General features: G+C 42.7%; 1 protein-coding gene across 1 annotated transcript in view; it reads left to right on the plus strand.

Moving 5' to 3' along the window:
• lmf1 (lipase maturation factor 1) overlaps positions 1-10111 on the plus strand; it is a 36858-nt gene extending 26747 nt beyond the window's left edge. Inside the window, exons 6-11 of the mRNA XM_078279403.1 lie at positions 2205-2372; positions 2767-2947; positions 6341-6494; positions 7030-7213; positions 8308-8420; positions 9562-10111. Coding sequence (XP_078135529.1) covers positions 2205-2372; positions 2767-2947; positions 6341-6494; positions 7030-7213; positions 8308-8420; positions 9562-9748 — 987 coding nt within the window. The 3' untranslated portion in view covers positions 9749-10111. The remainder of the gene's footprint in view (positions 1-2204; positions 2373-2766; positions 2948-6340; positions 6495-7029; positions 7214-8307; positions 8421-9561) is intronic.
• Positions 10112-15371: the final 5260 nt, after the last annotated feature.

Genomic DNA, 15371 nt, shown 5'->3' on the forward strand with positions numbered 1-15371 from the left:
GGGACATTGAACATTTCAGTGACAACTTGCACACTAAATGTAAAGGCTGTTTTATGCTTCTGCGTCGAATCGACGGTGTACCCCTGCAGGCCGCTCTGCGTCGACGCGAATCCCCCTCCGAGCCCTCCGCCGTAGCTCGACGTGCACCTCCAAAAAATTTTAACTTCGCATCGAGGCGACGCAGACCGCAAGGACTGTGATTGGTCAGTTCGTCCTGTGTGTTGATAGTCGGTGTTTCTAGCAGCCTACTGTGGGGAGTAGCAACATGCTAGTTCACTGACATAAACTTTGCAAATAAACTCAGACATATTTTGGTTACAATGACGGGGTTATCCGTTTGTAAAGTGTCTACATGTCAGTAACGTTTTGAAATTAGCACTTCGCCAGCAAGCAGTACTTTGTGGGCAGTTGTGCTAAAGTTTGCTTGCTAACGTAACATAAACTGGCTGGCAGACACCTCGCAAATAACCTCAGATTTATCACCCCCTAGCGTTATGGCGGTGAAATGCACCGCGATGCAAAGCAACCCCGACGCAGAACTCCTAAAGGGTCACGACGCCGTAGGAGCGACAGCGTAGCTACGACGGCGTAGCTACGACGTGGAGTTGACGCAGAAGCATAAAACAGCCGTAACTTAGCAATTCACTGATGCACTAATTCCAAAATCCAATGGAAAAAAGGAACCAGAAACGTAATTATATTGTCTGTACTGTTCATATTTTAAATGGAGCACAGGAGCAGCAGTAGCAGCATGTGTACTTGATGAACTTTAACAAGGAGAATCATGTGTGACATCAAAATGTAGGCTGGGTATTTTCACATGGAAATCAGCATGGTGTGGCTTCCAGTGTACACTTCTGTGATTTATATATATATATATATAATACATTTGCCTAATTATACATTCAGCAGGTACAGCAACAGTAGCATGTCCACCTGACAAATGTAAGTCCCATAATCACTGATGCAATGATGGATGGATGGATTGCAAACAATTATGACCCTCCTTTATGCGTGCAACTATTACTCTGCATTTCATCATTAATTACCCTTATCCTTGAATTCCGATGTGTACGATCCATGCGTGGCCAGTGGCTAAAAAAGGTTTTATAATCTCACTTAAACTAAACTCTGAATTCAACTCTAAAATGGGAGAAAAAGGTCGCAAAGGGGATTCTTTTAGTTATGGACCTTATTCCACACTGGGTTAGTTTCTCTGACCTGCTCCAACCTCAACGGTCAACGGCCTTACGGGTGTACACACACACACACACACACACACACACACCAGAAGCCACTGGCGCCAGGTGAAGCCTTATTAACCCCCTCTGACACACTGCTCCCTTTCAAACCTGCAGAGAAAGTGCAGATCCCCTCCTGTCCTGACTCCCCGGGGGCTGTGTAGGTGTGTTTCGGCATAGTTGGTGTTTTGTTTGCTTCGGTTTGTGTGTTGTAATGCAGCTTGCTTGCAGGCCAGGTGGGGTTGTTTGGTTGTCTGAGGTTGCAGGCTCCTTGCCTTTGGATTTCCTGGGATTTCCAGGAGTATTTAGGTAAGCTACAGGTTAAATACAGGTTTCTTCTTCCATTCCATAAAAACAATAAGAGTATAGACTAGTGTGCCAGCGTCTTGTTTTCTTCCCCCCCCACCTATTTCTGTGCTGTATTTATTTTTCACCACCTCAGCTGACACTATTTGCATGTTCCGCTATTACACGGTTTTGCATGCGACCACCTCTCACACACACAAACGCACGCACACACACACACACACTTAATCATACGTACACAAACACTGCACAGCTCTGTATGTGTCTGTGTTTTTTTTGTAGGTGGGATTGCCTTCATTTAAATAAATGTTCCACCTTTATTTAGACATGGAAATGTTTCCCCCCAAGGCGCAGCACCATAAATTACTCTCTATACCGGGCTCAGACAAGATTTTAGTGCCAAAGTCAAGCAGAGAAAACATGCATCTTAAACAGCGGAAGAAGTCTATTTTAAAGAAAAATGGTTGATACAAGTATTGAACCTGAATGGATACAGTTATGGCACAAAAAAGAATTATTTAGCGGTCACGTTTATCTTGACAAACCCCTCTTTTCTGACACCTTTTGCTGCTACAAAGCACCGTCTCTGGCATCATAGTCTGGAGCTCACATTTTCACCTTTTTGTCTCTGCTCCTTTTCATTCTCTGCCCCCAAAGACCCAGCCAGTTCCTAACCCTATGTCCTACTACATGCATCACTCCCCATGGTGGTTTCATCGCTTCGAGACGTTGTCCAACCACCTCATCGAGCTCATCTTCCCGTTCTTCACCTTCTTGGGCAGGCGAATGTGCATGGTCAACGGAGCCATCCAGATCCTGTTCCAGGTATCTCACACACTGTTCACCAACTCACAGGACACTAGCGCTGTTAGCATCTTTCGTGAGGAAAGCCGGTATTAGCCATAGCATTATTATTATTATTATTATTATTGCATTAAACCTGTTTACTGGCATGTTTAAAGTGATGTTCGATTCCCTTGATCTGTGTTTTATTGCATTATGTGTCACTGTGCACTTGAATTTAATTTGTGCATCATTTGCAATTGGCATCAGAGAGCTCATGTTAGTGTAATTCAATTTTGCGTGGCTCAAAATAAATCCGTACTCGCCCTCCACATGTTGGTTGAACTCCTTATAATGCCTCATCATACTAAAGTGATGTAATATAATCAATCCAGCAGTTGTTTAATTATGATATCTTGTCTTTTGTGCTGTATAGGTGGTTCTGATAGTGAGTGGGAACCTCAGTTTCCTTAACTGGCTGACCATTGTTCCCAGTCTGGCCTGCTTTGATGATGCATGCCTGGGCTTCTTGTTTCACTCTAGAGGTGGAGCCAAGAAGGCAGTGCTCGAGATACAGAATGAGGATGCAGCCGGACGCACCCCCACTCCCACCAAAGGTACTCAGGGGCTGTGTTCACAAAACACCCTAATGGTACGTGTCCATATAGGCATCGTCTTCAAGGCAGGGATTGCCACGCTTTCCAGCATTGGACGCTAGTAGGCTTGCCACCAGCAGTTATCATTTTTTCTTCACTGACCACTGACAAGCAAAGAAAATGGGCTACACCCCTCATACAACCAAACGAACCCGTCGCGTGGGGCTGTCTGCTCCCAGACTTCAAAGCGGACCATAATGGCGGCTCGTTTGGAATACAATCTCTTATTTTACGAAAACAGTTAACCGAAATGTGTTTCTGAAAACATTCTATACAATAAATAAGCTATGCAGATGCTAAATCTATCTTCAACGATCAGTTTAAAAAGATTTTAATGAGCTTTTGAGAGGCCACGCTGCCCGTTTCTCATTTGCATAAAGTTGCCTGGATTTAACTTTATGCAAATGAGGAGCGGGTGACTCGACTTCTCCAAAGTCCCTGCGACGCTACCAGAATGCATTGCACAGCTGCTCCCATAGACATACATGGGAAGCGTGGAAATGACGCTGACAGTGGATATGTACTATAAGGCTAAAAGTAGAAAGACAACTCCATCCATCCACTCATCTCTTTAAATTTGTGCTGTCAATCGATAAAAATATTTAATCGCGGTTAAGCGCACAATTGTCCATAGTTAACTCGCGATTAATCGCAAATTAATATACAAATTTTTTTGGGTTCTAAATGTACTTCTAAATGTAAGATTTGAATGCTCTCATCAACATGGAAGCGGTCGAATATGCTTGCTTTATGCAAATGTTTCTTATTAGTATTGCAACAATCCACAACAATGACAAATACTGTCACTGTTGAAAGTTTGTTGCTTGCAAACTATCCAGCGTGGCGTGCCTGTGGCGAGGGGAGGAGGGTTCCCTGCGTCCACCCGTATGCTGGGCCAGCAAGCGGTATTCTGAGACTCGACGTGCTCCGGTGGTAACTCGGTTCACATCGACCGTACACGCAAATAACTTTAGTCTTGTCGAGAGAACCATCTGGAAGGGCTCTGGAACTGAACTTGCCATTCAAAACACCCTTTTGCTTTATGCATTTCTTCCAAGGAGCTTTGTTTCTGCTAGCCACCCACAGGGTTACTGCTGCATCGCTTCCTGATTTCTCCAAACTACGGAGCGGCCCGAGGCCCAAATCGCAGAACACGCGCGAGTGTTGATCACGCATCAAGAAAATAAGGATAATAATTAAAAAGGAATTTGCCTAAACCTCGTTATTATCACGTTAATTTTGACAGCCCTACTTCAAATCAAACTTTTAATACACACAATAGGTCCAGAGCCTCTCAGTAACAGTGGAGGCTAATGGGTACAGGAGGAAGGGAATTATGGAAGAAAGGGGGAATTATGGGAAGAAAAGGGATTAGCACTTGGACAGCTGAGAAGCTGGGAAAAGTTTGACATATGGTTTATTGGATTTTAATGTGATGTGGCTTACATTTTTACAATACAGACTGCTTAAAATGTGGTTAAAGCACAAGTGGCCCCTCTCTAATTGGTCTCATTGGACCCATTAGTGTCTTCGCTTTATCGTAAGATGTGGAATATAAAATAGGCTTGTACCTGGAGCATGAGTGTGTTTTAATCACTTCAACAGACCCAGAAGGTCTTTTAGTGTGAAGAGTTTTAGTTTTGGATTATGTTGATGTGTTTAACATGCGTGGGATAAGCAGGCAGACGCAGGTAGGAAGGAAGGAAGTGATGTGGACTCAGCCAACATTTGTCAGCACCAGCTGTCCCATGATCTAACAGGTCAAACCTCTTCCACTGAAGTCATCATACGCACATATACACATTCGACTTTAACATTTAATAGCACTAATCTTGCACCAGGAAACATGTCGTCCTCCGTACATGATGAATCGCTTTCTAGGCCTAACCCTAACAAATATGTCACCTTGATTCTCTCATTTTGAGATCCAGGACAACTGGAGACATTAAATGCATTATTTCTCTAAAAGTCAACTAACTTCAACAAGTAAATAAATGCTGTATCTGCTCCTTTTAGGCAAATCGGGAACGATTCCATCAAATCTGTCTAAGAGCAGTGCCTAGATATCGTGTAACGAATAATCAAGACTGGTATTGCAGTTTTCCATTGCTGTGCTGTTTTTCAGGCTAATTCACTCTTTCTATTTGTGTGAGTGTTGACTTTATGTGGTCTCTCATTGCCAGACCTACCGTATCTCCACAGTGCTGTGGAATAAGGTCTGGCTACACCACAGATGCATTCTGGAATAGGAGGGGGGGGGAACGCTCTGGGTTGTTTGCATTTCTATAAACCTCCCAATCGTCTTGGGCGGCGCTACGCTCCGGACCCAACGACGCTGGCTCTGCAAAAAAGTCTCGGGAAGGAACTTGTTTTGGTGGAACATTCGCAACCCCCAAAAGAAAACGCCACATAACAATAATAAATGAAGATGGTTACACAATACTGTTCACAGAATACAGTAACATGAGCTATTTAGCTGGATACATGTGTAGAGGCTAAGCCCAAGCTTTAAGCCCCTGAGGTGCTGTTCCACGGGTAGAGTAATTGACGCACTTTTTACCTTTTTGATCAATGCAAGTCCCAAGTTTATTTGCAGTTAAACCCTTTGGTTCCATTTATTTCCATGAGATCTTAGTTGGATTTCCCGACAAATCACTGCTCGTATGTATGCCTGTGCAGTGTTGTGGTGTTGTGATGTTGGTGTGCGTGTGGTCAAAAACTGTATGTGCTTCCGGGTTGCACCCGAGGAACCAAAGATTGGTTCCTATTTATACCAAGGGCACCAATTGGCTCTTCCAACATGGTTTAAAATAATTAGCTCTTACCAGTATATCGCCGTGTGTACTTCGTCCATAACAATTCTCTCCAATCGGTCCCAAAACGTCCCAGTTAGACAGTAAATGGCGTCAAAATATTCAGTGTAAATCTCTACAATCATTCCCTGAAAGAACCAAGCCAACCAAACCGGGCCATTTTCAGCGTGTAGCTTGCTAGCTCGAAGGTTGTTGTTTCCCGTAGCGAATGCATTTTGAGAACGGCAACACACAGAGAGCGGAATGTGAGGGGGAAAGCCTGTCAGGCCTTACCCTTTTTTTTATTTTGTTTTTAGATATTTTTTTGGGCATATTTAGGCCTTTATTGAAAGGACAGCTGAATAAATGAAATGGGAGAGAGAGGGGGAATGACGTGCAGCAAAGGGCCGGAGGTCGGAGTCGAACCCGGGCCCGCTGCATCGAGGAGTAAACCTCTATATATATGGGCGCCCGCTCTACCAGCTGAGCTATCCGGGCGCCCGGGCCTTATCCTTTAAATTTCAAAATTCTGTTGATCCCGACTATACTCTATGCAATGCAGGTATGTGGATACGCCGGGTGATGAACATCGCTTTGGGCGTTCTGATTGGCTGCCTTAGCGTTCCCGTGGTGATGAACCTGTTCAGCTCCAGGCAGGTGATGAACACCTCGTTCGACCCGCTGCGTATCGTCAACACCTACGGGGCCTTTGGCAGGTACAGTACGGTCAGGGCTCTGATGATATCCGTGGATCCTTAAAAACACGCCTAAATGGAAGGTCTTCAGATGTTTTAAAAATGCACTTTCAAGATGGCAAAAAGCACCTGCACTTTCAAATCTAGCACTCTCATATTATGGCTGCAGTTTTGCATTTGTGCACATCAACTCAGCAGCCTTCAACCCTCTTTTCCCTCCGCTTATGAAGCATTTGGTTTGTTTGTTTGTTTGTTTGTTTTATTGGGATCCCCATTAGCTTCAGCATAAGCTAAAAGCTATTCTTCCTGGGGTCCTGATATCTGTCTTGTGACCATACAATTTGCAACATCACATTAAACGTAATACACACACACACAGACATTATTTCGCAACATTTCACGAAACACAAATCATATTTTAAATTGACAGCTAACGCAATTAATCATAAAAAAAAGAAAAAGACATTACGCTACTCCCAATGAATCTATTTTAAGCAGTAAGAGATAACAAAAAAAGCCCTATAACTGACTCACTCACCCACCCACCTCTGTCCAGCATTACCAAGGAGCGCACCGAGGTGATATTCCAGGGCACTCTAAGCCGGGATCCCAAGGACCCTGAGGCGCTTTGGGAGGAGTACCAGTTCCTGTGTAAGCCAGGGGACCTTTACCGACGACCATGCCTCATATCACCGTACCACTACCGGCTGGACTGGCTCATGTGGTTTGCTGCCTTCCAGGTGAGATGCTGAACAACCACAGGAGATGATGTACGGACGGAAGTACACTCCCAGTCTCGAAACATAATAACTTGTCTTCGTGATAAATGTATTTTTTGTGTGTGTGGATATAGGATTTGGCTGATCTTGGTGCCACTATCTTTTAGATGTACGATTTGCATTCCAAAAATCAAGAGCATCCTGTTGCCTCTGATAATATGAATCTAACAAAACTAGGGCTGGGTACCAAATACTTTTTAGGCGGCGGCCGAATTGCCTCCTTAGTATCGAGTATCGAAAAATGCCTCGTCATTCAGAACCCAATTTCAATACCTAAGGAGCAAATCTCATCAACGTCAGTGAGCCAATAAGCATGCAGCATGCGTCTACCTATATCTAATAATGCTGCTGATTGGCTGTCACGTCGTAGTGAGGAAAAACTCTACGTCAGGCAGAGACGGGGCTCACGTAGCTGAAAAAAAAGAAGAGAGATTTGTGCCGTAATGTGTAATTTATTTTTGTTAAAATGGATTTTTATAAAATTGGTATCGAAAAAAAGTATCGTTGAAGAACCGTTATTGAAGTCACAATATTGGTACCGGTATCGGAATTTCTTTAACGATACCCAGCCCTAGCCAAAACACAAATAGAGACATTAGTAAATGGTGTAAGAAATCACTGCCCCCCCCCCCCCTTTTATCTGGTTTATCAGCACTTCATTTTTAGGGCTTGTGTGCCTTTGAGTACTGCATGTGGCATTACGTGTTTCTAGCCTCTAGGGGGCAGAAGTCTCATGTACTTAATTAAATAAAATTACTTTTGGTATAGTCCGTCATCTTTTTATCTCTGTACATGGGTGTTTCTGTTTCTTGTCTTCTGTCAGCCTCCACATCTTTCTCCGTGTCTCTTCTGGTGTTTATTTTCTTATTGTCTGCACACCTGTCCCTCTTTATGCCACACTCTTTTGCCTCAGAGCCTCTGTATCCACATTTACGTCTCTTTCACACCCTGTGTGTGTGTGTGTGTGTGTGTGTGTGTGTGTGTGTTTTTTCTCTCCTTTTCTTCCTCTTCTCTTCTCTTCCTTTCTAACACCTTGTCCCCATGTTTTCATCCAGACCTACGAGCAGAGCGAGTGGGTGATCCACATAGCAGGACGTCTGCTGTCCAACGACAGCGCAGTCCTCTCCCTGCTCGACCACAACCCCTTCCAAGGCAGAGAAACTCCCAGGTAAACGCAGAGCACGCAGTCACAGCAAAGACCCTCATACTGTATGATGAACTTTTATTAGCGTAAAGCGCTTTAGGTTGATATCGACTTCACCGAAGCACATCTTTTTCATATTAAAGATCCAGCTCTAGTTACAAAAACGGATCTGTCATCAAACGTGTGTTGGCGGTGGCCAATCAAATGACAATCCCATACTCCCCCTGAGTAGTTATTCTCTGTGCTATAGCCCCCTCTGCTGCAGCAAGGAGCACATAATGTCTGTCTGTACTAAAATACTAAATCTGAATTATGTATTCGTTGCGGTGTCTCACATTGAATTTGTTAGGACCATATATACCTTTTAATGAAAACTATTAATAATAGTATAATTATTATAATGATAACTGTTCCACCACTGTGACAAAGAGGAGTGAAGTGCAGCACATTTGGCTGATTTCATTTTTTATTTCTTTAGCCTTTATTAATACAGGTAATCTCATTGAGACACATGGCCTCATTCTCAAAAGAGAGCTGTTTGGGACAGTACACAACATCAGTTACAGACCGGCAAACGGATTACAATAGTATTCACAAGACTTTTTTTCTACAATATTTAAACAAAAGTGCCAAATAGACTCAAAACCTAAAAGTACTAAAAACAAGAACAAGATTCCAAAGTTGTAGTTTTTTTCCTAGTGCCCTTAAAATAAGTTTAAAATCCCCTAGTGGGATCAAGTTGGACCGTTTTAGATCCTGCTGCGTCTAGTCCATGTCGAGGTCGCAGAAAAAGAGAAATCCTGGGAGCGGAGGCGGTGACTGTAAATGGATAAATATGTTGGCAGCAAACCAAACCAAGGATGGATTTGTAAGATGAAGTTTTTACCAATGTAAAAGTCTACGTATGGATAATGATTATGGTTGGGTAATGTTTTGATTTTTAACAATTGTGATTCCAATTCCGATTCTTCCATTAGATTCCTGTTCTTATCGCTTCTCCATTCCCATTCTTTGAGGGGTGGAGTTGAAACTGGTCACATGCTTATTTCGTGATAGATGTCGTCCAAACGTCCGCCATTTGGGCTTTTGGAGACGAGACGCTGACATTTAAAAGTGCCTTTGTTTCATGGGACTCCACTCCTTTTTGTGTCCTCGTCCCTCTCAGGTGGGTTCGAGGGGAACATTTCAGGTACAAGTTCACCCCGCCGGGCAGCGGCAGCGCAGCTCAGGGGAAGTGGTGGCTGAGGAAACGCATCGGAGCCTACTTCCCTCCCCTGGACCTGGAAGGACTCAGGGGCTACTTCCAGTCCAGGAACTGGCCCCACCCTCACATCCAACCAAAAAGGAGCTAAAGCCCTGATCTCTGACTACAGCCGTTGAGGTTGGAAGAGACGTCAGTTTAAAGTTGGTTTCAGTGGGATGCTGCTGGGGTTGAACACGGGTAAAAAGGACCAAGGATGCCTTCAGGTTTTTTTTTTTAGATTGCAATGTTTCCTGAAGAACTACGTGATAAAACCTGAAATCAAACATCTTGTTACTCCCAAACAATGTCATACTTGTCATGGTTACAGTGAGTGAGGTATCTATGTATCACAAATGAGGTGCCTAATAACTGTCCTTTGCATCTCATCAAACAACCTCAGTGAAAGTACATATATCAGTATTGTTTATGGCTGTCGACTAAAATATCAACATTAAAACAGTTTCCGTTCAAATTTTGTTTTTCCTTCTGTTTTTTCCCCCAATGTCATTTTTTGACCGACAGATTGGTTGTGTCACTTAGCATTTGACTAGCTTAGCTGTAGCTCACTTGTGGTGGTTTGAAGTAAAACACATATTTTGTCTAAATAAGCCATACAACAAAACAAACGTGCAGAAACTGTGTCAGCCTTACTTGTTCTTAACGGACTAAAATATCCCCCTCTCTTCTTCCACTATTTAAGACTTGTTGAAATTGTTTAGCTACTCAGTGAGGTTTCAACAAACGGACATTGTGCATTTTGAGGATAGGTCCTCGAAACGAGCGTTTCCCTGGGCTGAAGACTATATTGGAAAAAGAAAAAAAAAATCTGGGGGTGTTAAATTAGAAAGAAGTGAAGTGAGCTTAACAGACCTCTGTAGCCTGCTAGCGGCGCAAGGCTACATTAGCCGCTACTAGCATAACACACTAAAAAGGTCTGCGGTCAAGTTGCATTTTGATAAGGTAGAAAAAAAAAATGGTTAATCTCCCTCCCCCCAACAATATCATTGTATTTCAGACTTTAACAAAAACATTGAAGGAATACTTCACCCCCAAAGTGATCATTTGTGTATCAATTACTCACCCAATGTTACCTTGAATTCTTGAAAACCGTGAACGAAGACTCAAAAAATGGAGAGACACAATTGTAGCGACAAGGACGTCGTTCATCAGTGCAAGGTCAGTTGAAAACAATTCCAATAATATCTGGTGAGATGACATTCAAGCATTACAATTCAAATCAAATAAGTGAAAGTTAAATGAAATTAATTCAGCAAAGAGTGTTTTCCGTGGAGGTTTACCTTCTGGAGGTCCAGCAGCTCTCACCTCCCCAGCTATAAACGCATAAAATATACAACTATGAGATTATATATAAATAAATTAAACGATTGCAAAAGAGTTAGGCTGTCATATCATTTCAGTTTAACGCTGAGTTTCTAACATAAACATGTAATGCTGCATTACAGCATTAACATGATGTCACATCATGTGTTAAATAACTAACAGTTGAAGTTGAGATGAAGGAAAACCATTACAAATGCAAATAAATTAAAATGTCTTCCTAAATAAGAAGAAAATAGGTTGCTGAGCAGGTCCAACGTCATGTTGACACTGGATATTACAGGAGCCGGACACAAACATGTCTCTACGGCTCGCTGGTAGGTAGTTATAGTAACGCAAAGAGGCCACTAGATGGTGCTGTTCTCCAGGTTATTCATTCTAACTGGGCTTTGTGCTTCCCTCACCCACGTTCACCACTTCAGCACAACACTACTCTAAATAAATAATCAGTAATAATCACTACTCAAAAAACATACTACAAATGTAGGCCTACACGACCCACACCTTGGTACAGGTTGGATATCTTTGTGTGAGTAAAGAACATCCCTTCAAAGGTTTTACAGCTCCTAATGTGCGTGAGGAGGAATTCAAAAACACAGAAGATTGCCCATAGCGACTGTGCGTATGCTCACCAAAAATGTGTCAGTGACTGACGATAAACTTGCTTTGGGCCAAATGTGTCTGCAAAATGAATTGGAATACATTTAGATTATTTTTCTTCCTAAAGTGATCCAATCCTTCACTGACTTTTGTATGTCTTGGATTAATTGAGCCTGTTTTTGGCTTTGGATTCTACCCATCTGGTGAAGATATTTCCCAAAGAGCTGCCTGAAACACATACCTATTTACGACGTGCAGTGCATCTCAAATATGAGTTATTCTAGTCGTTGCCTAGTTCCTTTCCCATCTCTTGTGCCACACATCATGCTGCGCAAAGAGAGAGAGTCGGACATTTATTGACCTCCTCATGGTCCAGTTCAAACAGCAGATGGAAAATCATTCAGCAGTCTTATTGTTGGCTCTAATACCCAGAACCAACCATGAGAGGGTCAGCACAACAAACCATCTGTCTCTACGGATAAAAAAAAAATAATGAAATTAACCTGGTGATTTGTGTGACACGGTGGATCTGTCTTTTTGAAGAATGAGCATTCACACGGTGTTGTTATATAGACAAAGGGAGGGGGGAGAGTTAACTGTGTCTGTGTACTGTATACTCACAGCAGCCTCACAGTTGATTCAGAACTTCTTCGACTCTAGCTAACAGGAGCTAACTGGCTAGCAATTGTCGAGCTTGCTCGGGGAGAGTTTGGGATCTTTTAGGCAGGAGTACCGACACGGAAAATGTATTTTATCGTCCCAAAGCAATCAATATCAGTTTAATATGCTATATTTGGAATATTTTCACCGCTTTACCTTGCAGTCAGACGGCCCTTTATGCCGAAAGACTGCGGCCGCTAAATTGTTCTCTTCAAGCCACCAGACTCCTTTGACAAAAACATTCATTTGACTCGCAGAACATGCAGGTTGCTGGTCTACCGCTTCCGTTATCGGAAGAAAATTAGGCCCTATGTTCCCACATTTCCTTTTTCATAAATTTGTATCAGATTTGATCCCCCTTTCTCCCAATTTGGTAGCCAGTTACTCCCAACCTATTATCCAGTAGCAATGGACTACAGATGGAATGTAACCCTAACCCTAACATAGTAACATAACATAATGGTCTTTATTCCCCGACAGTAATAAAGAACTTATGGGCTCTGAAAAAGGAACAGAAGTTCGATCCGTCATCTGTAGCTGCTGTAATCCTGTAAAAACGCACCCACCGATCACTGCCTCGAGGTCCGCTTGGACTGTTTACACATGGCTAACAGTAGTCGTGTTTGTTTTAAACATTCGGTATGATAGTATTAGGTGTTTGCTTACCAGTGAATGATTAATGGAGTAACATTGCTGTGGGGTTAGATGGAGCCCCAAGGAAATGCTACTTTCAAATCTTGCTAGCTTTTACCAACCCTGCCTTTTAAACTGATATTGATGTTTATATGTTGTCCTTTTTTAGATGCTTGATTCTATCTGCTTCTCCAAACTGGAGGCGTGCCAACCGCCATCTACTGTAGCTTATACACTGACTATGGATAATTCCCCGATACAACCACACTTCAAAAGATCCAAATTATCCCTTTAAGGCTTTAGTGCGTAACCTTTTTGATATTAATGAACGTCCGTTACATTCAAGCCGATGCCGAATGAGTTGCTACAAAGCTAATCGAGACTATCGGCTCCACACAGCTCTCTCTGGATTTCTCAGCATGGCTATGTTCAGAAGATTGTGTTGTCCGGTGACTTTCGCATGCAGAAACTCGAGTGATAATGACCTCTTCTGAAGAGTCCATCATTTTTTTTTTTATCCTCCGTGTCCTCTTTGGCTACCAGCAACTGCGTGGAGGAGGGGTGGCAGCTGTGCGCGATCGCGGAAGGCTTGTATCATGTGGACGCGCTGACAGTTTTGTTGTCATTACTTAGAATTCCTCATGGGGGCGACAGAAACTACGCACTATAGCTTTAAGAGAGGCCAAATATATTTATAATAAAATTGTTAATATAAAAACAAAATTTAAAAATCTTTAGTAAGCATGAGGTTACATTTTAATGATTTTGTTTCACAATTTATTGTCCCATTTGTAGAACTTACACTGTTTACTGATTGTTTCTAAATGTGTTGTTGATTTATTCAATATTAATCCCTAGGGCTCCACAAATATGTGCTTTCAGTAATATGAAGTCACAAATTATTCGAAGGGTAAACAAACAGCTAGGTGGGATCTCTGTTTCAACATCAGTGGTGGATGTGTGTGTGTGTGTGTGTGTGTGTGTGTGTGTGTGTGTGTGTGTTCCTGTTGTTTGCGGCTCATTGGTTTTGACGATGCACCGCTCACACAGCATGGGTCTTTTTAATAGTCTCCTCATCAAACGTATCTGCATCCTGTTTGTTGTGTTCCCCCGGCCTTCGGACTGCAAATAAATTTCCCCGCAGAATCGCTGTCGCAGCTTTTCTTGCACTTTTATGTGACTTCTAGTGTTAACTTACAGATTATACGCTGGATCACATTTCCTTTTTTTTGGTGCTCTGATTGTGTATCAGACAGCAGGGACATGCTGTCTGTCTCATCTCTACAGCCCCAGTTTGGATCAGGCCATTTTCCCCGTTGTTCCTCTGATATAATATTAAAGCGGGTGAGGCAGCAATGCTCAAAGACTGGTTATGTCCAAAAGCGTTTGTCGGTTTGATACCCTGCGGGGAACGTCTGGACGGTAGAAGTGAGTGAATCACATCACAGCCAATGGCTACTCGTTGTAGTGGGCAGCTCTCGGGTGTGAACGTTTCTCACTAAAGAAGATTGTTGCAGAAGAAGGTGCTCAAGGGAGTCACCAGTGGACGGATCATCCTCTGTTCATTGTCACGTAAAATGCTTTATGGAATATGTATCGTCACAGTGAACGCAGGGAAATGTCTGTTTGCTTGCTATTTAAGGTAAAGAGCTGTATGACATAAGGAGTGAGTCATGATCACTATCACATTGCTAGTCCTATTTCCACAGTGCTGCGGAGTAAGGTCTGGCTACACCACACGTACATTCCAGGATAGGAGAAAAAAAAACTCTGGGTTGTTTGCATTACTTTAAACCAATCACAATCACTTGTTTTGGTGGAACATTTGCACTCCGCAAAAGTGCCAGACGCCATCGAATGCGAACATTTGCGGTTACGACGACGAACTGCAGTCAGGTCGAGAGAGAGAGAGAGAGGGAGAGGGATGAATCCTAACCCTAACCCAAACACCAGATACTGACTGGTTTTCGGACCTCCCCAATATAGTAAAACTGCACATTTTAGAGTGGCCTTTTATTGTGGCCAGCCTAAGGAACACCTGTGCAATAATCATGCTGTCTAATCAGCATCTTGATATGTCACACCTGGGAGGTGGATGGATTGTCTCGGCAAAGGAGAAGTGCTCACCAACACAGATTTAGACAATATTTGAGAGAAATAGGCCTTTTGTGAACATAGAAAAAGTCTTAGATCTTTGAGTTCAGCTCATGAAAAATGGGGGCAAAAACAAAAGTGTTGCGTTTATAATTTTGTTCAGTGTATATACAAAGAAGCTTGGACTACAACACACAAAGAGGGAGTGTCACTTCATTCTCTGCTCACGATGCCATTACTCCACTATATCTTTACATAGCAAATAATTGTTTGCTGCTAAATTAACGTTCTGAATATTGATTACATCTTCTTAAAACCGAGTCCGCAATAACAGACTTTTTTTTTTTGGGCCGCAGCCAAAACAAGCCTTAAAAATACAACACTTGACATAATTATCACCTTTTTAA

Source organism: Sander vitreus, chromosome 21 (genome assembly GCF_031162955.1).
Source record: "Sander vitreus isolate 19-12246 chromosome 21, sanVit1, whole genome shotgun sequence".
Taxonomy (NCBI): Eukaryota; Metazoa; Chordata; class Actinopteri; order Perciformes; family Percidae; genus Sander; species Sander vitreus.